Source organism: Pollachius pollachius (genome assembly GCF_949987615.1).
Source record: "Pollachius pollachius genome assembly, chromosome: 14".
Classification (NCBI taxonomy): Eukaryota; Metazoa; Chordata; class Actinopteri; order Gadiformes; family Gadidae; genus Pollachius; species Pollachius pollachius.
The window spans coordinates 11,861,901-11,888,222 of NC_136947.1; the positions used below are offsets into that span (position 1 = coordinate 11,861,901).

General features: G+C 45.2%; 4 protein-coding genes across 7 annotated transcripts; 2 read left to right on the top strand and 2 right to left on the bottom strand.

Annotated features, from left to right (window-relative positions):
* Positions 1–529: 529 nt before the first annotated feature.
* casp8 (caspase 8, apoptosis-related cysteine peptidase) lies at positions 530–7,530 on the top strand. 4 transcript variants are annotated; one of them, XM_079751196.1, is made up of 12 exons: positions 530–905; positions 1,139–1,272; positions 1,477–1,643; positions 1,786–1,894; positions 2,037–2,166; positions 2,281–2,363; positions 2,462–2,498; positions 2,893–2,987; positions 3,066–3,174; positions 3,551–3,678; positions 4,141–4,535; positions 6,874–7,530. In XM_079751196.1, exons 2-12 carry the CDS (start codon positions 1,165–1,167, stop codon positions 7,010–7,012), a joined length of 1,500 nt encoding a protein of 499 aa, XP_079607322.1. In that variant the 5' UTR covers positions 530–905; positions 1,139–1,164; the 3' UTR covers positions 7,013–7,530. The 4 variants fall into 4 exon arrangements, with proteins under 4 accessions (XP_079607322.1, XP_079607321.1, XP_079607319.1 ...); XM_079751195.1 differs by lacking the exon at positions 530–905 and having other exon boundaries at positions 934–1,272; positions 2,893–2,966; XM_079751193.1 differs by lacking the exon at positions 530–905 and having other exon boundaries at positions 936–1,272.
* A 503-nt stretch (positions 7,531–8,033) lies between these two features.
* Positions 8,034–14,374, top strand: LOC307086140 (protein lifeguard 3-like). The gene is made up of 12 exons (XM_079751213.1): positions 8,034–8,312; positions 9,883–10,207; positions 10,463–10,542; positions 10,654–10,718; positions 10,805–10,858; positions 10,981–11,031; positions 11,129–11,168; positions 11,371–11,408; positions 11,850–11,937; positions 12,378–12,473; positions 12,906–12,959; positions 13,220–14,374. Exons 2-12 carry the CDS (start codon positions 9,889–9,891, stop codon positions 13,367–13,369), a joined length of 1,035 nt encoding a protein of 344 aa, XP_079607339.1. The 5' UTR covers positions 8,034–8,312; positions 9,883–9,888; the 3' UTR covers positions 13,370–14,374.
* A 148-nt stretch (positions 14,375–14,522) lies between these two features.
* Positions 14,523–15,825, bottom strand: LOC307086146 (uncharacterized protein). Its single transcript, XM_079751223.1, has 3 exons — positions 15,771–15,825; positions 15,138–15,399; positions 14,523–14,886 (listed from the first exon to the last, which is right to left on the bottom strand). The coding sequence occupies exons 1-3, from the start codon at positions 15,814–15,816 to the stop codon at positions 14,712–14,714; spliced, it is 483 nt and encodes a 160-aa protein (XP_079607349.1). The 5' UTR covers positions 15,817–15,825; the 3' UTR covers positions 14,523–14,711.
* Positions 15,826–16,169: 344 nt separating this feature from the next.
* Positions 16,170–25,534, bottom strand: mcm6 (minichromosome maintenance complex component 6). The gene is made up of 18 exons (XM_079751189.1): positions 25,363–25,534; positions 25,025–25,171; positions 24,468–24,578; positions 24,206–24,293; positions 23,288–23,449; positions 22,833–22,998; positions 22,402–22,547; positions 21,745–21,895; positions 21,081–21,222; positions 20,481–20,622; positions 20,149–20,256; positions 19,821–19,976; positions 19,356–19,484; positions 18,882–19,046; positions 18,305–18,422; positions 17,731–17,967; positions 17,381–17,520; positions 16,170–16,832 (listed from the first exon to the last, which is right to left on the bottom strand). The coding sequence occupies exons 1-18, from the start codon at positions 25,458–25,460 to the stop codon at positions 16,722–16,724; spliced, it is 2,517 nt and encodes an 838-aa protein (XP_079607315.1). The 5' UTR covers positions 25,461–25,534; the 3' UTR covers positions 16,170–16,721.
* Positions 25,535–26,322: the final 788 nt, after the last annotated feature.

Below are 26,322 nucleotides of genomic sequence, written 5' to 3' on the forward strand. Positions count from 1 at the left end.
CTTGGTAGTGTCATGTCAATCCCGTGGTATAAAAAATAATAATTTTAGCATCCCTTATATATTTTTGATTTCCTGTGCGCTGTAGTTGTGTTTTAATAAAGTTGAATGGTTTGAACTCGCTCGTCAGATGGTTTAGTTGTGTAAATGCCTTTGTGTCAATCATTCATAACCTCTATGTTTATAACTTGGTATACACTTTTGGAAGTATTTATTTGTGTGATAATATGTGTTTCTTTATTCAAAGATGTTCCATATTATGATTTCCGATTTTATATTGTATGCCAGTTTTCCTACATTGGAAAACACTAGAGCCATTTATAGAGACAACCTTGGTGGGAACCATGCAAAACACCATGCAAAGTCACCTATGCATATATATATGGGGTGAACTCAAGGCGGACCAAGCCTGATACCTTCGACAGCACCCGGAGCTGCAATACCTGCTGGCTGATTTTTTTTAAATAGCGTCCTTTATTTATTTTTGAGAATTTGCTTGGCGCTGTAGTTGTTTTAATTAAGTTGAAAGTTTTGAATTCGCTCAACAGATGGTTTGGTGTTTGTGAAATCCTTTCTGTCAATCATTCATAACCTCTATGTTTATAACTCATTACACTTATTTGTGTGTAAATATTTCATTATTATTTTTAAGATGTAAGTTATTTTGATTGCATATTTTATCTTGTTTGTCTGTTGGCCTACATTGGGAAGTACCAACAAAAACCTGAGTGTCGCAAGTCTGGATTCGACCAATGAGCGAAACATACGCGGATGACGTAAACGTCTGTGACCAATGAAAGTACTTGCAGAAAGAACGTCGATAAGTTGGTTCATGTCAACAGAACAACATAAGAGAACGCAATAAGATTTTATTCGCGAGTACATTGTAGCTTCTTCGTTGTTATCAGGTGGGTCATAAAATGTGTTTTATATTAGACTGTTTGGACATTAGATGGTATTCGTGCCATGATATATCAGCTGATCTAACAACATGTAACATTACATTATAACTGGACGAAACGCCAAAGGCATCAACTAGGTTGTAAAGTTGTAGGTATGCTGAGGTTTTTCATTCTTTTTCTCATCTTTCACATGAGGTTTGTCATACTTTTTCTTCGCTCTCACCCCCCATCCTTGATAGAACGGGTCGTTTTTCTGGTTTCCTTGATGGACTTGACTACACTCGCCAGCATCGACGATGATCTCGAATCGTCTGAAGTTGCTGCCCTTTGCTTCCTGTGCCGGGATGTACTCAGTAAGAAAGGTCTTAAGAAGGCAAGTATTTCTTTCTTTCCATTATTCTTATAGCTAAACGCGCTAGCCCACGTCTATTCTTATTTTCGTCAATGTTCAGCTGTGTGACGCTTTTCTAAAGTTCGACTTTCTCAAATCGAATCGGATACAATGTTTAGTCTAGCAAGGCCATTCTGTTTGGCTAAATTATATGGATGCATGATTAACTTTACTTGTTCAATTCAGGTAAAAGATGGGAAAGACCTGTTCAAACAGCTGGATGAGAAAGATCTCCTCAGCAACAGCTGCTTTCTCTACCAACTGCTCCGTATCATCAAAAGAGAAGACCTGCTCAGTCGATTGCAGGGGGATGTAACTCAGACGGACTCAATTCCCATTGTAACAGATTACAGGTGTGAACAATCGATTACGAAGGATCATTGACTTTTTTTTTTTGGTGTAATTGTAGCAATAAAACGTCTGGCTCTTTCTTCCCCAGAATAATTGTTCTCCCCCCTTACTTACATCCCCTTCTAACCTGCTTTTGTGTGTCAGGGAGATGCTGTACAACCTATACGAGGATGTGATTGAGAAGAATTTAAAGAAAATGAAGTACCTACTCGGCAACAATGGACTGGGCCGGGGGCAAATTGAGCTTTGCACTGTAAGTGTGTGTGTGTGTGTGTGTGTGTGTGTGTGTGTGTGTGTGTGTGTGTGTGTGTGTGTGTGTGTGTGTGAAATAGTGGGAGAGAGAGTGAGTATACAAACAGGGAATGAAGGTTGGTGGTCTTCTGTTCTTGTCCCAGACGGCGCTGGATGTGTTTTCTCTCATGGAGGACAGCGGCCTGCTGTCTAGACAACGGCTGGACAAGCTTCAGGCAATACTAAAGGAGTGTGATTCACAGCTCGTCAAAACAGTGCAGAAATACATCAACGGTGCACAATACACTCACATGCTCACTCACACACACACTGCCCGTCGACAGTGCTTGTTGCCACAATGTTTGTTTACAGCAGAATGAGCTGAACAACTAATGTGTTTTGTCTCAGCAGGTGGGTATGCATCGCAGCCACCAAGCATTGGGGAGCTAATCGGTCCCCAGGATAAGCCTTCTTTCAGCATGGAAAACCCGGTATGTGTGTGAATGTGTATGCCCCTCTCCGATCAATATGGTGTAAGAAGAGATTCTGAGCCAACTCACTGATAGTGTTTCTGTGTTTGCGTTCACAGAGGGAGGCACCTCCAGCCATCAGTCTCTCTGTGCCTGGTATGACACACTACAGTGAGGGGCTTCGTCCGCACACACTCCTTAGAAAACACACCCTTGTATTGAGGGGTTTAATAAAGCCCCTCACAATTGACAGCACATATTTTAGGCTCTATGCTACACTAATCTGTGTACACGGATGTATAGCTGCTCGCAGCTACCCTCACGTTGAATGTCGGTGGTGTTATTGTTTTTGCCGTAGACCCACAAATACGAGGAGCTCTGGTCTTGATAACCCTTGCTCTCAATGGGTCTCAACACAATTGTTCTTTCAATGCAACATTTTTTGCTGGGTCCACACCAAACAGTGAATCCAGATCACGAAAGGTCACGAAAGAACAGGTACTTGTGCGAGCATCGGTTTCACCTGCTGGGGATCTCTTTGGGTCACCAGGCAACCCCGGCGCAGCGCAGAGTCTCATCTCAGACTCCGAGCTCGGTGTAGCAACGTCCTCTGTTCTGCACCAGGTAACCACGGAAACATGCCAGGTTTGTTCTCAGGGTCTCGGCACGACAGTTTCTAAATGTAGTAATTATTGGTTTAATTAATCTTGCTCTTCTATGCAGGACTTCTACCCATTGAGGAACAACCCTCGGGGGACCTGTCTGGTCATCAACAACGAGCGCTTCACCGGATGTGATTTGGCAAACCGACCAGGGACCGGAGCGGACGAGAGTAAGCCTCTTTGTGAGATGACCTTAATGTGGGCGCTTGCATGTGCTATGTAGGGAACATCATTGATTTCAAAAGTAGAGCCATCGTAGGAGCGCAGCATATCAACCAGGTCCATTCCTACTGTTAAAACAGTTTTTTAAAGGCCTGATCGCAGCATGCATGGGGTCCGAGCGGTTCCTGACAAAGCCTTTCAGAGGCGTTTTGTGAAGCGCCCAATGTCTGTTGTGACCCTGTACTGTGTGATCCGCCCCAAAGGTTCTCATGGTGATTCTTACGAAGGGCCACAGGTGTATCTGCTCTCACCTGCTGCTCTCTGTTTTGTTTTTTTTCTCTGTTATTACTGCCCCCCTCCCCTCTTCCCCGGCTCCGTCTTCAGAGTCCCTGCAACGTGTGTTTGGGAAGCTGGGCTTCAAGGTTGTGGTGCACAACGACCTTACTGCAGACGCCATACACAGGGTGCTGGAAGACCTCGGGAAAATGAGTTTTTATGAGGCGGATGTCCTGGTGAGCAGCAACACTATTTCAATCTGCAGCCTAACCCGTCGGCGTCCCGTTGAAGCCCCATTCCCAGACGCTCCTCTCATCCCACCGCGGAGAACACCCGGAGACGGGTGGTTTGAATGTGCAGATAATGGAGAGATGTTTTGTCAAATTCTTTGTGCTAGATAAGCTTGTTACTGACTTGTATTTGATATCACTATGTTGCTTTGGATAAAAGTGGTTTTGGGTTCACTGGCATAGTTTCACCTGAACTGTATTATTTATTATTTGTATTTTTATCCAAAGCCACTTAAGGGACATGTCTAGATTTATTCATGAGCAGATAGAGGTTTGTGGATGGCCAAGGGAGGACCACAGGGTATACTACAAATGTATATAGGGTTGGAACCCCATACCTTTCACCTGGGAGTCCCAACGCCCTGACCATCGGACCATCCAGCCCTGTCTTCCTCTGCCCCGGGCCAGGTGGTGTGTGTGCTGTCCCACGGGGAGAATGAGTGCGTGTTCGGGACGGACGGGGAGACTGTTTCCCTGAGGGATCTGCGGATGCCCTTCACCAGTGCTGGGGCCCCCTCGCTGGCCGGAAAGCCCAAGCTGTTCTTCATACAGGCCTGCCAGGGTAAAAAATACCAGAGGGGGGCGGTGCCCTGTCCGCCCAGGCCCCAGGATGAGGAGGCACGCAGGACTAGCATGAGCCTGGAGGTCGACGCGGGGCCCCTGCCGGTGGAGCTGGTGGCCGAGGAGGCGGACTTCCTGATGGGCATGGCGACAGTGGAGGAGTGCAAGTCGTTCCGGCACACTTCCATGGGGTCCATCTACATCCAGGAGCTGTGCAAGCAGTTGCTGGTGTCGGCCAAGAGGTGAGAGATGGAGGGGGGGAGGCGGAGGGGTGGTGGAGGAGAGAGAGGGGGGGGAGGGGAGAGGGTTTGGATGCTCTTTTAAAGGGCTCATGTCATGCCACCAGGTGTAGGTGTGATTAGCTGGTACAAGCCGTTTGGCACAGGGAAAGAATGATTATCATAGTGATATCACAAGTGGGCGTGTCCACCTAGATCTAAGCTGGATACAGTGCCTTGCAAAAGTATTCACCCCCCCTTGGCATTTTTCGTGTTTTGTTGCATCACAACCTGGAATTAACATAGATTGTTTGAGGATTTGCATAATTTAATTTACAGAACATGCCTACAACTTTGAAGATGTTTTTTTTTTTTTTATTGTGAAGCAAACAACAAACAGGACAAAATGACAGAAAAAGTCAATGTGCATAACTATTCACCCCCCTAAAGTCAATACTTTGTAGAGCCACCTTTTGCGGCGATCACAGCTCCAAGTCGCTTTGGATAAGTCTCTATGAGCTTGCCACATCTTACCACTGGGATTTTTGCCCATTCCTCCTTGCAAAACTGCTCCAGCTCCTTCAAGTTGGATGGTTTGCGCTTGTGAACAGCAATCTTTAAGTCTGACCACAGATTTTCTATTGGATTGAGGTCTGGGCTTTGACTAGGCCATTCCAACACATTTACATGTTTCCCCTTAAACCACTCAAGTGTTGCTTTTGCAGTGTGTTTGGGGTCATTGTTCTGCTGGAAGGTGAACCTCCGTCCTAGCCTCAAATCACGCACAGTGTGGTACAGGTTTTGCTCAAGAACATCCCTGTATTTAGCACCATCCATCTTTCCCTCAACTCTGACCAGTTTCCCAGTCCCGGCTGCTGAAAAACATCCCCACAGCATGATGCTGCCACCACCATGTTTCACTGTGGGGATGGTGTTCTTTGGGTGATGCGATGTGTTGGGTTTGCGCCAGACATAGCGTTTTCTTTGATGGCCAAAAAGTTCAATTTTAGTCTCATGAGACCAGAGCACCTTCCTCCATACATTTTGGGAGTCTCCCACATGCCTTTTCGCAAACTCAAAACGTGCCATTTTGTTTTTTGCTGAAAGTAATGGCTTTCTTCTGGCCACTCTGCCATAAAGCCCAACTGTATGGAGCGTACGGCTTATTGTCGTCCTATGTACAGATACTCCAGTCTCTGCTGTGGAACTCTGCAGCTCCTCCAGGGTTACCTTAGGTCTCTGTGCTGCCTCTCTTATTAATGCCCTCCTTGCCCTGTCCGTGAGTTTTGGTGGGCGGCCGTCTCTTGGCAGGTTTGCTGTTGTGCCATGTTCTTTCCATTTGGTTATGATAGATTTGATGGTGCTCCTGGGGATCATCAAAGATTTGGATATTTTTTTATAACCTAACCCTGACTTGTGCTTCTCAACAACATTGTCCCTGACTTGTTTGGAGAGTTCCTTGGTCTTCATGGCAGTGTTTGGTTAGTGGTGCCTCTTGTTTAGGTGTTGCAGCCTCTGGGGCCTTTCAAAAAATGTGTGTATATGTACTGACAGATCATGTGACACTTAGATTGCACACAGGTAGACATCATTTCACTAATTATGTGACTTCTGAAGGTAATTGGTTGCACCAGAGCTTTTTATGGGCGTCATAACAAAGGGGGGGAATACATATGCACATGCCAAATTTCAGTTTTTTATTTCTAAAAAATAGTTTTATGTATATATTTTTCTCATTTCACTTCACCAACTTAGACTATTGTCTTCTGATCCATCACATAAAATTCAGATTAAAAAAATATTGAACTGAAGGCTGTCATGTAACAAAATAGTTAAAAAGCCAAGGGGGGTGAATAATTTCGCAAGGCGGTGTAGATCAGTCTACCAGCCTACCCAGTGGACTGTAGCAAACGTTGCTCATCTATCCTTCATATATCTGGGTGGACACGCCCACTGGTGATGTCACTATGAAAATCATTCCTTCCCTTAGCAAAATGGCTTGTACCAGCTAATCACTCCCACACCTGGTGGCATGACATGAGCCCTTTAAAGAACAGCATCCAAACCCTCTCCCCTCTCTCTTGACATGGTTGAATAAAAATGAATCAGACAATCGTATCAGCCTAGACAAGCTGGTCATTTCTCATTAATCAAATTCCTCCAAATGGTGGAGGGTGTATAATTGTGATTACGAAGACAACTTCCGGAACGACGAGCAAATGGATGAAATGGTTTAATGATCTCGATGGGTAGAAGCTAAAGTAGTTCCACGCAAAGACCAAAGTAACCCTTTTGATCGGCTCTTCCTCTGGCTCCTGATCCAACTGATTTTCTTCATTCTTCTTTTTAATCTTCTGTGCAGTAAAGACGACCTCCTCACTACGCTCACGCGAGTCAACCGGGAGGTCAGCAAAGGAGAGTATCTCCGTTGCAAACAGATGCCCCAGCCCAAGTACACCCTAACCAAGAAGCTGGTCCTCACAGAGATGGAGACGCTCTAGAACTAAACGACCGACGGTCAGATTTTCCGGACTCACTGGGACTTGATTTTTAAACATGACACCAAATGCAGAGTGTGCCACACGAACACAAAGCCTTCCGTTTGTTTGAGTCTATAAGTCATATGCAGTAAGGTTGAACCCCCATGGATGACCACAAGAAGTACTGGGAGGATTCAGCACATACAACCGAAACATCATTCTGGTCCATCTACTGATTTGGAATGTTCTCTCAAATTCATTCTTAAGTATTTTATTTATATATCTATATCTATAGATGGATCTATATATCAAAATATATATAGAGAGAGATATCTATCTATCTATCTATCTTAAGTGTAGAATGTCATTTATATGTTGTTAAAGATCACATTAATGAGTGCCAACATTTGATTTACAGAGAGGGGGATGGATAAGGATATCTAAGAATGTATTTGACCTTTTGGATTGCAATGTTTACTTAAAATGATGAAATGCTGAATAACTAAATGTAAACTATTCTTTGTCACTATAACTGTGGATTAAATATGTAAACCTCTTTTTTTGGTGTGTATTGTGTTTGTTTAGGAGAGGATATTATATATCTATATCTACAGATGTACAATATTATATATACATTATAATATATATATATATTATGTCTATAATAATATAGATGGATTACCTTTTCCTCTATATATCCATCAACCGTCCGGTAACTATCTGATTAGATAATGATCTGGATGCAAACGTAAAGCATGATGCAGCTGTCGTTTTTTTTTTTTTAACCAATGAAAAGCGAGTAAACACGGGAATGTCGCGGGGACGACATCCCACCTCCATGCAACTGGTTTCAATCACTTCTAAGCAAATAATTAATTCGAGACACAACCGACCTGTTCATCTTTAGAACGGTTGGTTACACTGTAGCTTTTGTCACTATCTCCGCCAGCTAAGGCAACCAAATCCAAGGATGGTTTGGTCCCTCTCCCTTTCTGGTCTCACGTCCAGAAGCCGTGCTGCTCACTCATCTGGGTGTGTTCTTCGCGTTTGGCAGATATGCTCGGCTCCACCCTAGTTGTCATGGCTTGGAGTAGCCTACCAGGAAATATTTTAGTCATCGGGATCTAGTGTGATGATCGCTAGGTGCGGCCTGGTGGTTTAGTTGATGGTTGCTGCTTCAAAGTTTGGTCTTTCCCAAACAATAGCTGCTCTTTTACTAAGTGAATGGCATTGTTAGGCTTGGCAAGACATTGATCATCTTAACACGTATTTTCGTCGGTAAACTGCGGGACCTCATCCTGTCGTTTGTAATCTTTATCGGGTAAGTCAAAACTATTTTTCTACCTTCGCCATGTTCCCACTTGAGCGAACGAATACGTCGGCGTGCATGTGTCGTTCAACATCCAGGTTTAGGACGTTTATAACATTTTAAGCTCACTTGCCTCCAACTTCTACCCCTGAAAACTTGGTCCTTAATCATATCGTTTTTATATCGGTTGAAGTGATCCAGTATCCCTAAACAACCAAATGCTAATACATAGAAACCCTGTTCATTGAGTAGGCTTGACCTGGACGTCACTACAGTGTTCCAATTCACTTCCACCCACTCTACAGGCCTGTGAGTTCTCAATCCGGATGAACATGGCCCCTGCTCTGAACCTCTTCTGTTTTGGTTTGAAACACGTTATTATTAACCTCATAGATTGTGAAGACGCAAAGGTTAGAACTAAAATTAGGGAGAGTTTTATTTATTTGTGTGATGTCTGGGGGGTCATCTTCTCAAATGACTGGTGCCGTTGGCCAAATAAATGCAAATCTCCTGAACGCATTGCTTTGTTCGATATCCGAGACCGTGGCCGCCGGAGCCAAAGGAGGCGCTTGTTTTTTAAGGGCCCCGCCTCAAGAACAAGCACAACCAACATCTTTCCAGGCGGCTGTGAATGTTGGGTGTGTTTTTTTTTTTTTAGGCCGAGCACCATGGCTGTCTGTTGAGCTATTTCTTTCCATGTGTTTGTTTTCATGCTGTTGCCTGGGGATCGGGAATGCGCAATGACTACATCCTCATTGATTTTCATTTATGTCCGTTTTTCGGAAAGTCAAACTTTTTTTTGATTGGTAACTACTTTGTGTAAATACATTTGGTCAGTTATTGTATGAACCAAGTGTTTACAACAGGGAACACGTTGGAACTGGATAACTTTGGCGTATAGGGGTGTCTTTGTACAATTATACCCTGTTGTTGCTACTGTGTGCGTGGACCCACGCACGCACGCACCTTGAATTTAGCCACATGATTTGTTTAGAGGGAGAGGGCATTTGGTTTAACTTTTCTCCCTGTTCCCTCTCATTAGTGGTGTGCAGAAGGCAACGTGTAAATTATCGCCTCTATCTGACCATTCTTGACAGTAGTGAACGGTAATGCTCATAAACTACTGGTAGGCTTACTGTTGATTCCCATGTTTTGATTCCCATTTTTAAGTCATCAGTGAGTAAAATGGTTAATTGGACTTCCGAAAATTGGAGACATATGTAAACAGTATTCCTGCACATCTTTATATAAATCAAGAGACTGAGTAATGGCCCTATGTGTGGCTATTTTGATCTGCTATCAGACTGGTGCCTGGGAGATCCAGTTTAGAGACAGCCATGACAGGATTTGTCTTTTGGGGTATTTATTTTTCATTTCTCCCACATTATAGTCTAGAAGTGTCTTGACAGTGATCTCTTGTCAACGTTTTGGAAACTAAACTGCCCAATGAAGAGTTTAGGTTAGGTAGGCTTTGTGTTTCAATGGACTCAAGTTAATTAAAATAAACAACCCTGCTGTGATCTCAGACACCAGTGTGTCTGTCTGACCCTGGCCGTGCCTCCTTCTCCCCATGTTCCTCCAGGTAAGCATGTCCAGGTCAGACTATCCCCCCGGCTACGACCCCTCCCTCGCCCCGCTGTACGGGCCCCAGGGTGGCGGCGGCTACCCCCCTCCCCCGGCCTATGGTTTCCCAGGCTTCGGGGGCCCCCCACAGGGCCACCCGTCTGCACCGTACGGCGCCGCCCCCAACGCGCCCCCCTACTCAGGGCAGCCCGGGGGCTACCCGCCCTGTCCGCACGCGGGGCAGCCTCATCCCGGTGCTGGCTATGGGTACCCCAACCAGCCACCAATGCCCCCCATGCCCCCTATGATGCCGCCCACGATGCCCTCCAATGTCTTCAGCTCAGGTAGGACCTGTGGCCGTTCAGATGACATGCCTTGCCAGCGACCTGTGTTCCTTGTGATGTGTTCCTGTTTGTTTGTGTGGGGGCTAAAGGGCGAGGGCAGGATACTGCAGCCGCCATGGGGGTTTCAGTCCCAGCCGACCGGCGCTCGGTTTGATACCCTATCTCGGCAGCCATAACCGGTGGGCTTCTTTAAGAGCAAGACGCCTCAGCTGTAACTCTGAGGTCACTGTTGACAGTTGCTCCGTTTCCGACCAGATGACGCAGAAGGGGAGGGGTTTGCTGCGAGGGACAGCGGTTGGGACAGCCTCAGCGTTCGCCACGCCTTCATCCGCAAGGTAAGGACCACTAAGGACCACTAACAGCTCACTGACTGAAAAATATTGTGTTTACCTGTTCAGGTACGTGGGACAAAGTTTCTTATTATCTCTGCATCTGTCTTCCCTCAGGTGTATATGATACTGGCCTCCCAGCTGCTTCTCACCACGGCGATCGTGGCTGTGTTTGTTTTCGTGTAAGTACGCGCAGACGGCCGCACGGCTTCATGTCTGATGCCGTAGGCTGCAGGTGTGGTTTGTAACTGTGTCTCTATCCTTTTAGGGAGCCGGTCAGGTTGTTTGTGAAACAAAACCCAGCCATCTATTGGGCCTCATTGTAAGTAATGACATTGTAACAAAATTCCTTTTCGGCTGCAAATGAACTCATCGAGTCCCAATACCCATTGATACCTGTGACGCATTTTCTCCCTTTCTCTCCTTTCCTTTGCCTTTCTATAGTGGCGTGTACTTTGTAACACACCTTGTTCTGGTCTGCTGCACAGGACCCAGGTGAGTGAACACTGGATGACCAGATTTGTAGATAGGGATCATCGAGTACAAATTGTAATGCTTTCTTTAATTGAAATACATTTTGTACCTTTCGTAGGAGGAAATTCCCATGGAATGTCATCCTTTTGCTGATATTTGTGAGTCCAAAAATGCAAGGCAATATGACATTTAAAGAAGGTAACTGCTCAATAATCCTCTAACTGAGGCGTTCACTTGGAATTGATGTGATGGTCATGGAAAATAAATTACATCCAAACAATGGCCAAATAATTAGAAGCCAATTAGAAGTTTGGTGTTTTTTGTGTTGGTGTTGACTCGATTCTCCTGTGCTCCGTACAGACCCTGGCCCTGTCCTATATGACCGGGACCATATCAAGGTGAGGCACTACATTAACACCCAAACACTGTTCACCTGTCCTTCTATAATCTTCATAAACCCTGCATACTTTGTTTCCAACATAAGAGATAAGGGGGTACTTTATCCCAATTGGGTGTCACAGGCAGAAAGTAAAAGACGCTAGTAGAGATCAAAGGATGGAATTTTTTTTAAATAATATATAATCTATACAATTTTTACTCTTATGTTTAATTTGTGAACACTGTAGTGATTACTTGACTGCTAATAATTATAACTACAAAATTATGAATATAAATGATTCTGTTATCCTGTGTTCTGATTCGTATATAGCTACTCTTCCTCTTGTCCAGTTATTTTCATTTTTTCTAGCTACTCAGATTTTGATTGTATTCTCAGATTGTTCCCATGTTGTAAATCGCTTTGTGTGTAAGCGTCTGTGTGGTTTTAATCCCTTTATCAGTCATTATGATACCAAATCAGTGTTCCTGGCACTGGGCATCACCGCTGTGGTCTGCATTGTCGTTACACTCTTCTGTTTCCAGACTAAGGTACGAGTGTGTTGCACAATGACTACAAGACCAAATTGCTATTTTACCTTTTTTTTTTTACATTCAACTTAATGTTCTTTGGAAGAATCGGTATACGTTAAAAATTATATTTGTAACGTTTGTCTTGGTGAAGCCAGGTGAGATAGTAACAATGGTTTCATCTCCCAGAGCCAGTTATTGTCCATTGTCCGGAAATGGAAATCCACTTTTAATAAAGAAAATTAACTTCAAATCAAAAACAAGAGGACAAAGTCTAACAATAGACCATTTCTTTGTCAACTCCCTCCCAACTCAAACTGTCACATAATAATACTGTGTGTGTGTGTGTGTGTGTGTGTGTGTGTGTGTGTGTGTGTGTGTGTGTGTGTGTGTGTGTGTGTGTGTGTGTGTGTGTGTGTGTGTGTGTGTGTGTGCGCGCGCATGTGGTTCCTGTCTCTCAGGTGGACTTCACCAAGTGCCAAGGTCTCTTCTGTGTGCTGGGGATCGTGATGCTTGTTACAGGCATCATCACCACCATCGTGCTGTCCTTCAAATATGTGAGTTACACAAATTATCTGTTCATCCTTGAACTTATTTGAAAGTAATACTAATTTTTAAATTTTTTACATTTTGTGCCATTTCATAAAAAAATAAAACAAATGTCGTCCCATGATGCTGTTTATAGGCCAAATGACCATTGTTGCTGTAAAATACTAATCAAAAGCACTATTGGCCTGTAGTTGTTCATATCTGTACCAAGCGATCTAACTAAATATATAAAAACTAAAACGGCCTATAACTTAATATAGGAACCTAGGAATATCTTGTAGCATATGGACATTTTGTATTATGGGCGTCAATTTATTCATGATTTTTGCTCTATACTGAGTCCTCAATATCAGCATACAGCAGCTTATGAAGATCTCATCTTCCGATACATTTCATATTACTGCATCCCTGTTGAAACGTGAACATTTTGTCTCAAACAGATGCCGTGGCTTCACATGCTGTATGCCGCTATGGGGGCCATTGTTTACACCCTGGTGAGTAGTGCTGGCGCCCTTTATTTTATGGGGCTCGGGTAATGGTTTCCAAATGTGTGGTTGCGCAATAGTTTCCCCTCCAACCTTTCCATACACAAACCAGAATACAAGCATTCCATGGTGTGTAAGGATATCGACTGTTTCCTTGTACAGATGACTCGTTAAACTAGCGTAGAGCTTAATTTCCTTCGGTTTAATTGTAAGCGTCCTTGAAAACACTTGGTGCTCACCCGTGATGTCACTTCCTGTATCTTCCACAGTTCCTGGCGTACCACACGCAGTTGCTGATAGGCAACAGGAAGCACTCAATCAGCCCGGAAGAGTACGTCTTCGGCGCCCTCTCCCTTTACATCGACATTGTCCAGATCTTTCTCATGCTCCTGCAGCTCATTGGTGCTGCAAAAAGATAGGCTCACACCGCCTTATATGGCCAACAGGGGAAAGACAGCATTTAATGGTCGGCAGCAGCAAACATTATCCCGGTGCTTTTTTGCTCCATTTAGTTGTATTAATATATAAGGAATTTGTCTGACTTAATCAGTAAAGATCATTGTTTAAAAATAAAAAAAGGATCAATAACTAGCCTTTAAATTACATGGGAATCATTCCATGTTGACAAACTAAACAAAGGCTTGCTAGGGAGAAAGCCAAAAAGGGTATTTTGTAAAAGGATGATTTATATGTATAGTATAAGCACATATAATGCACTTTGATGGAACAAATCTACATTTGTGCCACATACACGTTGGTCACTATTGTAAAGGTGGTCACTATTGTAACTCCAGTATATGTGTATATAAACAGTGACCTGGTCAAATAGTTACTTAGCACGGAGTTAGTATCCTATATTCTTGCATTTATCTTTACATTATTTCAACTAAGTCAGCGGCTGAAGTTTGAAAGTGAATGAGAAAACGTCAAGTGTTTTGAATGTTAAATGTGTGTGCCTGCAGGCTTAGCTTCATTTGCTGTGTACCTCATGAGATGCCTTTTTAATGAACTGCTTCCTCTGTCTTCCAGCTGTTCGCTTTATTTTTATTATTTGCAAATCTCGGTAGCAGTTTGCATGTCATTTGTGCACTTTCACTTAATCTTGCCCTCGTACCAAATGATAAGGGATCACTTGTTGAGTGATATGTTAAACCATTGATGCCAGGAAGAAAATACCCATATCATGTTTACTTTATTTATGCTTCACTTATTTTGCAGCTTTAAGATGGTATAAATTTGGTCAGAAAGGTTCAGGTAATGTTTAGGGAGGAAGGGCTTGGAATGAAATTACATGTTTAGGTTTTATAAATCAATTAATATTTTATTTGCAAGTGGTCCAGTGCGGCTGCTGCATCACTTAAATTTTGTAAGTTCTCATCTTTTCATTAAACACTTACAATACAAATAAATACATGATCAGAGTATATGGACAAAGGACTTTGCTTCTATATTTACTAGTCTTTATTTGATTAATGTCATGACATTAAAAAAAGATTACCACCTCCCCCTCATTCAGTCGTATGCGAGCCCAGTCACATCGTCCATGAATCCACCGTTGAGGAGGCCGTCCATTCTCAATCGGAATAAAAACGGATTCAATAACTGACGTGTAGCTACCCCCTCTACCTGATTTTTGGTTCAACACCCTGGAATGGGAAACCTATCTTCTGCAAGCAAGGGAGAGCAACTTCAGGAAACAAAGTCCTATCTGAGCACAACCATTCATGTGTATGGCCATCACCAACATTCCGGGCTGCACCATTACCGGTCGAGTTCCAGACCCTCATCACCGTGTCTCTGGTACCGGCTGCCCTCGTAGTCGCCCTCGTTGGACCTCTTCATCCTCTGGCGGACCCTCAACTGCTTCAGGCGGTTCTTGTCCACCTCTCTCTTGGCCAGGACGAAGCCTAAGATGCCGCAGGGAAGGCCGATCATCCTAGACCATCGACAAGATGGGGGAAATATGGTGTGTCAAGACTCTTAAGCCAAACTGTTGATGTCTCTTCCTCGCCCCCAAACTCAAGTAGAAAAGCACTAGACAAAACCTTAAAATGTTAATCATATCCTGCCTGCCCATGCTAACTAATGGTGTTTCCTTATATTTTGTACGCAATAGAAATAGAAAAATAAGAGGCTTCTACCAAAGATAACGTTACAACTTGAAAGTTAGGCTAGGGGAGATCTCACCATGCATAACCGATTTTCATCATAGGATTCTTGGCCTTCCTCCTGGGAATATATTCCGGACCATCGTACATCTCCTCATCCTCCTTCGTGTTCTTGCCGTCTTTCGGCGTGTCTGTGGTCTGTTGTCCCTTACTGGTGCTGCAGAGTGCGGGTCCGTGGGTGAGGCTCAGCGGTCGGCACTGAGCTGGCTTCATACACACGGGCACTGCTGTGGTTGGGCGTTTATGTGTCAATTGAAGCTGGCCTGGCATGGGCCGCACACCTTCAACAGGAACAAAAAAAACATTCTTTAATAGCGACAAAACAGATGATCATTGACAGAATTCTGCTCATGTGCACTGATGCACCGAGTAGGCTATTCCATATGGGAAGTCGGTTACCGACTTTGCGGTCTTCGCAAAGTCGGTTTGCGAAGAGTTAAGAGTTGGAGGTGTTTTTTATTACCCACCAAGTCGGCCTACACCTATTTATTTTATGATGATGTGATATGATTTCGGTAAAGGCAGTGCTTTTCTTCTCAAAAACCCAAACATAGTTATCTGGCTAACGATAGCCATTCGGATATTACAAATCACACAATTTGTTATACAGTGTCACGTCTGAACTAAAGAATATAACATAAAGTTACGTTACCTTTCAGCAGAGCCGACCTAGCAAGGTTCCAACAGGTCGCCGCCATCTTTGTTGGTTGTTATGACAGGAGGAACAAGCATGCGCAGAGGAACACGACATACTGCCATGAACTACGCCGTTAAATACGCACAACATTTATCAAACACTACCACAATTTATAACTTTTCCATCAATTTAATGATTTCTAAATGAATGCGGATGGGTATCTTGGTGTAAATGGTATGTTTACTTGTTTTATTTACACAGAACTCAAAATGTCAACTAAACACATCCCTTGTTTTGTGTAGGCAATCCATTTCGTATCTGTCTAAATATATTGCCCAGAGTTAAACGTTTAGCTTGAATTAAGTCAATACACTAATTATTTAATTCGGTAATCAGACAATGGTATCACATATACATGAGCCAAAATGCAACTTTATTCCCCCGATGGATCAAACCTCAAATCGACAAATACAGAAATTGGCTTTAGTAAAAGAAAAACATGTAAGCACCCTGAACATTGGGTTGAGCTACATGATGCTGACAGAATCAACATATGCATCATGTGGACACACTTTCTGTACAAATTAAGAGTTCTATAGAGAGAATAAACCACAAATCATGTAGTTAAGGAATTCATAGTTCTCAAAGACATTTGAGAACTATGAATTGAGTTGACAGACATTTTATAGCAGCCTATTTACAGAAGTCAGTTTGACTAAAACGAAAGTACTCTTTAAAAGAACGTCAAACTCTGTCTGAAAGTTTGAGACAAACCCTTTTAAAAAAACAAACATCAAACATTTAAAATAAAAAGATTTGGATCGCTATTCTTATGTATGAGCTACATATAAGCGACCTATTAAAAAAAAACAACTCACAATAATGAGTTATTAACGTTGTGTGTGTGTGTGTGTGTGTGTGTGTGTGTGTGTGTGTGTGTGTGTGTGTGTGTGTGTGTCCTAGACTCTAGTCGTCCAAGTTATAGTTTGGGTTGACCACCAGGATCACTTCCTGCTCCTCCCCCGCAGACTCCGCCCCCTTCAGACCCCCCTGAGACAGCTCTATGAGGATGTGATCCTGTTGGGGAGAGAGAGTGGGAACCAGGGAGAGAGAGAGGCAGAGAGAGAGAGAGAGATAAACTCAGAACTCACCAAGTTTAAAGACAACATTGAATGGCATTCAGCATGTATTTTACTTCCATAATATCACACATTTCAAAATAAAAGCAAGTGTTAAGTCTTTAGGATTTCCTTAGGTCATGCGGGAATGGGAGCAGGAATAATAATGATAGGTCCCCACCACCTGTGTGGTGGGGACCTGTCTGTTGGGGACCTGCGTGGTGGGGACCTGTCTGTTGGGGACCTGTCTGTTGGGGACCTGTCTGTTGGGGACCTGCGTGGTGGGACCTGTCTGTTGGGGACCTGCCTGGTGAGGACCTGCCTGGTGGGGACCTGCGTGGTGGGACCTGCGTGGTGGGGACCAGCGTGGTGCGGACCTGCGTGGTGGGGACCTGCGTGGTGGGGACCTGCGTGGTGCGGACCTGCGTGGTGGGGACCTGCGTGGTGGGGACCTGCGTGGTGGGGACCTGCGTGGTGGGGACCTGCGAACTGAGTGGTGGTACTTACATAGTGCACCAGCCTGTTGAGGACCTTCTCTATCAGGCTCTTCCTGTTGATCAGCTCCTCCTCCGAGTCAATCTCAGACTCAATCTCACTCAGATACCAGTTCACCACCGCACTCTTCTTCAGCTCCTCCTCTTCCTCAGCTGGGAAGAAAGACACAAGACACAAACCGTTGCATTTTAGTGGACAGGTCAATTCAAATAAAAAACTTAAAAGACAAACAAAGATAGACCAATAAATCGGGAAATAGGAGGGAAGCACAAGCACACACACTTTGAGAAGGGGTTGGATAGTGTTGTAGTGGGTAGGGGCGGTCAAACCCCAGAGGGAGGCACTGGGTTCGTGGTGCTCACCCTCCTCGGCGCGGCGCAGGTGCAGCACCAGCAGGTTGGAGATGCGTCTGTACTCGGTGAAAGAGAGGCGGAGGGCCGGGAGGGCCTGGCCCTCCGGCTCGCCGTGGCCGCTCACGCCGTCGCCGTGGCCGCTCACGCCGTTGCCATGGCCGTTGGTTCCGTTGCCGTGGCCGTTGGTTCCGTTGCCGTGGCCGTTGGTTCCGTCGGTTCCGTTGACGCCGTTGGGAACGTCTTGGCCTGGGTAGATGAGGGGACAAGATGGTTTGATTTGTGTATTCTATTTTGTATATGATTATTATGTTATGCATTGTTGTGTATGCGGTATCAGTAGGTCGTGGTGTGCATGTGCGTTAGCATGCATGTGTGTTTGTACATTATGATTGTATGTATGTATGAATATATGTATGTTTGTACTTATCTATGTTTACACATATGTTTATATATGTACGTTTGTAATTATGTTTGCGTGTGTGTGTGTGTGTGTGTGTGTGTGTGTGCGTGCGTGCGTGCGTGCGTGCGTGCGTGCGTGCGTGCGTGCGTGCGTGCGTGCGTGCGTGCGTGTGTGGGGAGGTACCATTCTCCTCCTCCTCCTCCATTGGCTCGTCCTGCTCCAGGTTGATGTCCGGCGTCTCCACGCGAATGATGGACTTGTTGAGCAGGCGGAACGCCTCCTTCACGTGCTTCGGTTGCACCTGGGGGGCCGAGACAACCGCATCAACACGCATGCACACAAACACGTCCTCCAGAAAGCACCACCTTCAATAGGTGGATCTGTTGTCCAACCCACTCCATCATTTTGAATGTTTTGAAAATGGATGTAAATATGTACGTTTTTCATTTATTGGATTTTTTGGTTTACATCTATTCATTTTGTTCCTTCATGTATCTTATCATATTTATTTATTTTAATCTTTTATCTGTTTTGATTTGGTGTTTTTTTTATGGATTTGATCAATTTTGTTGCAGTGCCTGAACACAAAGATTATATTTTGCCTTACACATCCGTTTGAAGGTTATTTCTGAATTTCCAGTCTGGGATTAATAGAGCCGAATCTCATCTTATTTAGGTAGCAAATCAGAGGGAGCCAATCGGGGGGAGCCAATCGGGGGGAGCCAATCGGCGGGAGCCAATCAGAGGCAGCGTATCTAACCTCGTCGCAGCAGTGCATGCGGGCCATGCCCTCCGAGAGGCGGATCATGCTCTCCAGCTGGCGCACTGTGATCCGCCAGGCCGACTTGGACACGCCCCCCGAGGTGTCCCGCTGGCGCAGGTGCTTGTACTGCTCCACGATGAACTCCTCTGATTCGCTGGAGATCTGGAGGGAGGGAGGACCATGTGAGGAAACACAGCAGGTGGCCCGAGGTCACATGGGCACGGGAAGAGGTTAATACTGCACATGGATTCAAAACGCTCTCATGATGTGGACACAGACTCAAAAGACAGACAGCCAGAGAGGGAGGGACAGAGAGACAGGCCGAGAGACACACAGAGGAAGACGGACGGGATGGAAAGAGAGACCGAGGACGGAAAGGCAGAGAAGGGATGGACAGAGATGGGTTGACGGATGGAGGGACAGTCCCCCGGTCAGACCCTTATGGTCAGACCCCCATGGTCAGACCCCCACCTTGGGTTTGAACTGCCGAGCAAAGAGCAGGTATCTGCGGATCTCGTCCAGCGAGTAGAGCCGGTCCACGGAGTCCTCCACGCGGGAGTGCAGGTCCACGATGCGCCTGGCGATGGCGTAGTCCGTCACCTAGGCAACACGCATTGGTTTATCGCCACGGCCGAACATCCATTATTACCAACGTTTTCTGCTTGTCACGAAATGCTTTTGCATATGTTTAATCCGAGCAACTTTTCCCCAGGTTTTTGTGTTTTTGACGTATCCCCGATATCAGTTCAAGAAAAGCGAAGAAGAATTTTTTAGAAACTGACTTTGAGGCCATCTCAGCTTGAAAGGAAATACGTAAATTACCGATAAATTATCCATTGTAGTATTTTGCACTGAAGACACTTGCATGATTAACACTATCACACACACATACTGTATTCACACACACACACACACACACCCCCAGCGCCCGCCCACCTCGTTGCAGTCGTCCACCAGGATGAAGAAGAGGTCGAAGCGGCTCATGATGGGGGCGCTCATGTTGACGTTCTGCTTCAGGCTCTTGCTGCGGTCGTAGCGCCCCCCCACCGGGTTGGCCGCCGCCAAGATGGACGTCCTGGCGTTCAGGGTGGCCTGGAGAGAGGGGGGAGGAGCTCTTTGTTGGTCTTTGACAATGGAAAGGAACAGGTGATATCCTTCTGTGTGTGTGTGTGTGTGTGTGTGTGTGTGTGTGTGTGTGTGAGTGTGTGTGTGTGTGTGCGTGCGCGTGTGCGTGTGTGTGTGTATGTGAGGCGTGTGTGTGTACCTTGACTCCAGCCTTGGTTATGCTGATGGTCTGCTGCTCCATGGCTTCATGGATGGCCACCTGATCTCTCGTCTCCATCTTGTCAAACTCATCGATGCAACACACACCCTGGACAAACAATCACACACACACACACACACACACACACACACAGTTATTACCATTACCACGTTTTTAGTCACAGAAACAAAGAAATACACTAACCCCCTTGTTTAACTACTTCTAACTATTACCATTGTTTTAACATAGCATGTCGTGTCATTAAGAGAATACACGATCCAGACACCAGCAGACTAATGATGACCCACTGTGAGACGACCTGTGGTACTCACGTTGTCGGCCAGCATGAGCGCCCCGGCCTCGATGACGAACTCGTGGGACTCCTCGTCGCGGACGACGGCGGCCGTAAGGCCGGCGGCCGTGCTGGCCTTACCACTGGTGTACACCGCCCGGGGGCTGAACTCCTCCACGTGCCTGCACACACACACGCGCCCGCACGCACGCACATACACATACACACACACACACACAAACACACATATAGACAAACATACACATAAACACACACACACAGACACACACACAGTTTAGATTCGATTCGATGAGCCACATGGTGTCCCTTGGGAGGAATGTGTCCTGGCATTCGAGAGAAGGCAGACGCAGCAGCATACGGCCTCTCCATATACACACGATATATCCAAAGACAATCAAACTACCGTCAAATTCTTACATATTCTGATTATGCATAAAGTTGTTGGTGTTATAATCATTCATCTCACTACATTTACGTTACATTTAGCCACTTAGACGCTTTGTTCCAAAGCACACGGCTACAATCAAAAGGGAAAATCGATATTGGGCCAGGTACAACAATGACCACAGACGCGTGGTCAGTGAGTGTGTGTGTGATTGTGCAGGAGAGTGCGACGTACTTGAGGAACTGGCTCTTGGCCGTGCTGGGGTCTCCCACGATGCACACGTTGATGTCTCCTCTCAGCGAGGTGCCCTCCATGGTCGTCTTGCCAACGCCTCCAAACAGCATGAGTAGCACGCCGCGCTTCACCTCGTCGTTGCCTGCGGTGACGCACAACAAACAACGACAACAAAGATTCACCGCCATGCCCCCATAGTTCAACGTTAAGGTAATACCAGACTGTAGGGCAACACGGCAGTGTTGTACATTCACAGACAGATCATTGAATCAGTCTGAGGTTAATGGCACCTGCCATGTTAAGATGCCTTTGAGCAAGGCACAGATTGAAATAACACTGGCGAGCCAGTCAATTTCAGGCTCTCCTTGTGTTTCTAGATAGGCACCAATCAGTTATACCAGGGGGTATTTCTGGACCTTGGGAGTTTTTAGTACCCAACTATTCTGCCGAGCAGGGGCATGTCCACACTGATTAAGTGCAGTTAGTTATGCTAGTAGAGTTGAGAAGAGGTCAGCAGCCATTTACATGTCAGATTTAGTACCAGCGGAAATAAATCAACCAATCTAATTGAAGGGGGATGCCCCCCTGTGGCCACGCCCCTGCTGCTCAGCTATTGGTGGATTCTGTGGCAACATCGGCTCCTCGGGGCGACTGAAGGGCTCACCATGGATGGTGGGGAAGAGGCTGGTGCAGAGGTTGTGGTAGAGGTTCTTGTCCTGGCTCATCTCAAACACCTTCTCCCACTCCTTCACCGACATCTGGCTCTTGATGCTCTCAGCGGTCTCCTCCTCCTCGCGAAGCTCCTTCCCGCCAAACTACAGGCCCGAATAAAGATCAAAAAATAAAGATCATATATTAACTACGGTAAAGTACAACACTGTAAGATAAGTAAACCACAGGCCAGAATAAAGATCAAAAAATAAAGATCATATATTAACTACGGTAAAGTACAACACTGTAAGATAAGTAAACCACAGGCCAGAATAAAGATCAAAAAATAAAGATCATATATTAACTACGGTAAAGTACAACACTGTAAGATAAGTAAACCACAGGCCAAAATAAAGATCAAAAAATAAAGATCATATATTAACTACGGTAAAGTACAACACTGTAAGATAAGTAAACCACAGGCCAGAATAAAGATCAAAAAATAAAGATCATATATTAACTACGGTAAAGTACAACACTGTAAGATAAGTAAACTACGGGCGAGCATAAACTCACCCGAATATTGACCTCAGTACAAAAGTGTACAGTTAAATAACCCTAACCCTAAAGTACAGGATATGCGGTACTGTACTGTAAAAGTGAGTGTTACCCGTGGGTTGGTGGGGGCTACATAGCAGGCCAGGAATGCCAGTCTGTAGGACAGCTCTCGGACCCCCAGAGCCTTGAGTCCCCTCATGCCCTCCGTCTCATAGCCCTGGCCCCCGCCCACGCGGGAACTGGTCTCCGTACGTAGGCCTGTCCAAACACACACACACACACACACACACACACACACAAACACACACACACACAGGTTATTATGACATAGACGTCAGTTACAACACTGAACCCGTCGTATTCTGATCAACATGGATGAACGCATTCTCTCCCCAATACATCCTCACGTGATATTTCTGATGACCAACGATCCCCTTTATTACACGATAATGCCGATTCTGAGAGGTCTTGGTGGGTGGCTGACTGGAAGGGGGACAGATGGATGGGTGAGCGGATGGCAGGGGGCAGGTGGGTGCTGCGTACCGGGGGTGCTGAGCTGGGACACGTCCGGCACCACGATGAGGGTGCCGGTGAAGTCGCAGCGGTCGCCGGCCTGCGCCGTCTCCACCGCCTCCGCCCTCAGGATCACCTCCATGGAGCGGGGGATGGAGCCGCGGGGGAGCTCTGCCTGGGTCTCCTGGATGCGCACCTGCACACACACACACACACACACACACACACACCTTCAGCAACCCTAATCTGACAACCCATTCTCACCTCATGTAATGTAATGTACATTCATTTAAACAGGAACAATGTACAAAGGAACATTAACCTTGTTTAGACCAAGATGAGATGCATTGCACCAAGTTTTAGCAATTTCTATTTTCCACCTGTAGTTCCTAGTAAATGTTATTTATTCATACAGACGCAATACCACAAACAAGCGAATGTCATAACCACACACACACACACACACACACATCTGGGGACCTTACCTTCTGGAAGTCGATGAACTTGGACTTGTGTGTGTCTAGGTGGAAGCGGACGCGGTTGTTGCACACCGGGTTCCGGCAGATGGTGGGCGGGGCGTATTTGAACTGCTGTGGGACGTCCTTGATCAAGCCCTGGCAGTCCATGCACAGAAAGCTGCCGCTCACCTGCAGAGAGGACCAGGGGGGGTGGTTAGTCTACTGGTACGGGCCCAGACAACGTGGTCAGTCTACTGCTATGGGCCCAGGCAACGTGGTCAATTGAGGCCCGCGGGATGATATTTTGTGGCCCCCTACTTGACATCAAAGTTTAGTGTTAGTGCGGCCCACGCGTTGTTGTCAAACGCACATTTTTTCTAAGTGGCTTGCCACGCTTTTTTATAACTTGTGATAGGGTGACCAGACAGTCCCAATTTTGAGTTGCGTGTCCTGAGTCCCGACAAAAGCCAAAGGACGCTAAAATGTCGCGGTTACCACCAACCACTATGAAATGTCCCCTGTCGTCAGCGATTACATAGCCAACGTGATCTAATGATAGCCCGATCATTATCTTACATTGGGTCAGTTGTGCTCCTTTTTTCTGTGGAATAATTGATGCGGCCCAGCCTGACCCAGACTCTACCTCCGGTGGCCCCCAGGTAAGCTGAGTTTGAGACCCCTGGTCTACTGCTACGGGCCCAGACAACGTCATTATGTGTGCGTATGTGCAATCTTTTTTAGTTGTTATTTCAGAACAACTAGATTGTTGTTCTCTGGAAATGTTCTAAGTGCGACGAGGGCGATTTTCAGGCGCGTGTGCGTACATATTTATAATTTTAATTTCTACAAATCTGCGTGCACTTTTTGTAAATCCTCAGCATGTTTGTGTGTGTGTGTGTGCGCGTGTGTGTGCGTGGTTGCACATGTGTGTGTGTGCGTGCCCACCAGCTCGGGATGCACGGGGTGGGTCCGCACCACCTGACCACTGATCTTCACCAGCGTGCCGATGCGCATGGAGGACAGCTCCCGTATCCTGGGAAACACACACGACACATTAAGTACACACATACGCTAACAGAGATCTCATTATGAATCAAACTGCCATTTTTAACGAGAAAGTTCAACTGTTACAACGGTATCACAGGCTCAGTGTTTATAATTTATTGCAGATTTGGCCCCAGAGAGTATGTGTGGGATTTTGTCTCACTTGTGTCTGGTTGGCAGGTCTTGAATGGCCACGTAGAACTCTTTGCAGAGCGGCACTTCTCCGTGATCTCTAGCAAAGTTACGCACGGCGCAACACAGGAACGGATACACTCTGCAGACAGAAAACAACATCAGTTACAACCTATAGAACAGTCTTCTGTTGGTGGATCACCCTTTCCTTACCAACTACTAACCAGTGTTGTTGTTTTACATTTGCAAAAAGATTATAGTCATAATAACAATTGGTGGGTTTACACTGGACTGTCTCAGAGTAATGTTAAATTTTGTAACAGATTATATGATGTACTACTACTGATGCTACTAATACCTTGGTTGTTTTTGATAGTAACAGTTAAATTATTGATATAATAATGTTAATAGAATAATGCAATAGTCACTCTGTGCAAATGAATTCCTCTCCTGTCAATATAAAGTGTATCGTTTTTTAATTCGTGTACGTCTACTGTGACACCAAACCTTTCCATCTGAGATTTTAATCAAGCCCTGGTATATAAGAAACGTCGGCTGTGTTCTTGGTAACTATTACGGTATAACCACCTGTAGTACTCCTCCTGGATGGTGGTGGCCAGCTCCTGGTTGAAGCCCTCCAGGTCAGCGAAGCTCACCAGAAGAGTATTCCTCTCAGGCCGGATCAACTCCTCCGCCTCCCTCACATACTTCACCTCCCCGTCTCCCGTCTGGAACCTACACACCAGAAAACAGAACAGCATTTACAACGGTGTAACTATAAAGTAATAATAATAACCACCAAAAAGACGACCGATTGTTTGAAAAAGAAGAGGCGAATGGTTTCCAGTAGTTAAGTTAACTTATACAGCGCAGTTTTTTGGGCCACGATGCCTTTGTTGGAAACAATAGGTTCTGAAAATACTTACTCTTCCAAGAAAGCTTGAAATAACTTCTGGCATTTTTCTGCCAACTCGTCTTTCACGATTTCTCCGGTGTTAACCACTGCGGGCGGTGCGACATCCATGGTTAAATAGTCTTAAAATCTAAATAAAAAGTAAAAGAAATGCAAGTAATGTGCAACGATTTCCTCTGGGCATCCACAGCACCAAAAGGAAGAGGATGTTCTACGGTTTCGCGCGAAAACCTGGACCACGTGATCATCAGCGCAACACTGTCAACCAATTGCTGGATCTGGATCTGGATTGTGACCAATCCTGTCAACGCAGTGCACATCCCCTCTTCTTCCCGCGAAATAAAAACCGCATGGACTGACTAGAGAGAGAAGTGTTATCTCTATCACTCTGGACTTAATATATGCGCATGCAGTGAAATAGTTAAATACAATACTTAAATTATTCTGAAAGTTGGTGGTTTGAAAGAGGAGCCTTTCTATTTCGTAATGAAAGAGACTGGCCACTAGAGGTCACCATTATGTTAGCTTTTTACAATACTCAACCATGCTCTCAACTTCTTAATGCTAGACAAAGGGGCCTAAAACAATACGTCAATGTCACAAACAGCCACCCGGACTGCAGCAGGGGGTCTGCAAAGATGAAGGCTAGACTCTTAATACAGTAGTGATATGGTAATAGAGATCGAACACCATAAATACACTTTTATAGGTCGTTTTCATAAGGCATGTTGCTTTTCCTACTGTTATGTGTACTTCGAACCTAAGGGTGGCAGTGTTTACTATTACTGATTACCATTACTTTTGCAATGCATACAGAAAACACCAACCCCGCATAATGTTATCCATTATATAATAATGGCATTTAAACAGTTTTCCCATCATATTGTGGATAATGCCCACTTTTTATCCATTTATTCTATGTTTGTTTGTGCTTTTAATAAATATACATTTTAAATGATTGTAAAACAATAAA

What these genes read in the sequence shown, in the direction of transcription:
- LOC307086140 (XM_079751213.1), top strand. Translation starts at nt 9,889, where the DNA reads ATGTCCAGGTCAGACTATCCCCCCGGCTACGACCCCTCCCTCGCCCCG. An exon ending in ATGACCGGGACCATATCAAG is followed by an intron (nt 11,409 to 11,849) that starts GTGAGGCACTAC and finishes TCCCTTTATCAG; the next exon opens with TCATTATGATACCAAATCAG. An exon ending in GGGCCATTGTTTACACCCTG is followed by an intron (nt 12,960 to 13,219) that starts GTGAGTAGTGCT and finishes TATCTTCCACAG; the next exon opens with TTCCTGGCGTACCACACGCA.
- mcm6 (XM_079751189.1), bottom strand. Translation starts at nt 25,460, where the DNA reads ATGGATGTCGCACCGCCCGCAGTGGTTAACACCGGAGAAATCGTGAAA. An exon ending in TTTCAAGCTTTCTTGGAAGA is followed by an intron (nt 25,172 to 25,362) that starts GTAAGTATTTTC and finishes TCTGGTGTGTAG; the next exon opens with GTTCCAGACGGGAGACGGGG. An exon ending in GGAGGAGGAGGAGGAGAATG is followed by an intron (nt 17,968 to 18,304) that starts GTACCTCCCCAC and finishes TCATCTACCCAG; the next exon opens with GCCAAGACGTTCCCAACGGC.
- casp8 (XM_079751193.1), top strand. Translation starts at nt 1,054, where the DNA reads ATGCTGAGGTTTTTCATTCTTTTTCTCATCTTTCACATGAGGTTTGTC. An exon ending in TAACCACGGAAACATGCCAG is followed by an intron (nt 2,988 to 3,065) that starts GTTTGTTCTCAG and finishes TCTTCTATGCAG; the next exon opens with GACTTCTACCCATTGAGGAA. An exon ending in TTTATGAGGCGGATGTCCTG is followed by an intron (nt 3,679 to 4,140) that starts GTGAGCAGCAAC and finishes GCCCCGGGCCAG; the next exon opens with GTGGTGTGTGTGCTGTCCCA.
- LOC307086146 (XM_079751223.1), bottom strand. Translation starts at nt 15,816, where the DNA reads ATGGCGGCGACCTGTTGGAACCTTGCTAGGTCGGCTCTGCTGAAAG. An exon ending in TAGGTCGGCTCTGCTGAAAG is followed by an intron (nt 15,400 to 15,770) that starts GTAACGTAACTT and finishes TTCCTGTTGAAG; the next exon opens with GTGTGCGGCCCATGCCAGGC. An exon ending in ATGAAAATCGGTTATGCATG is followed by an intron (nt 14,887 to 15,137) that starts GTGAGATCTCCC and finishes TCGATGGTCTAG; the next exon opens with GATGATCGGCCTTCCCTGCG.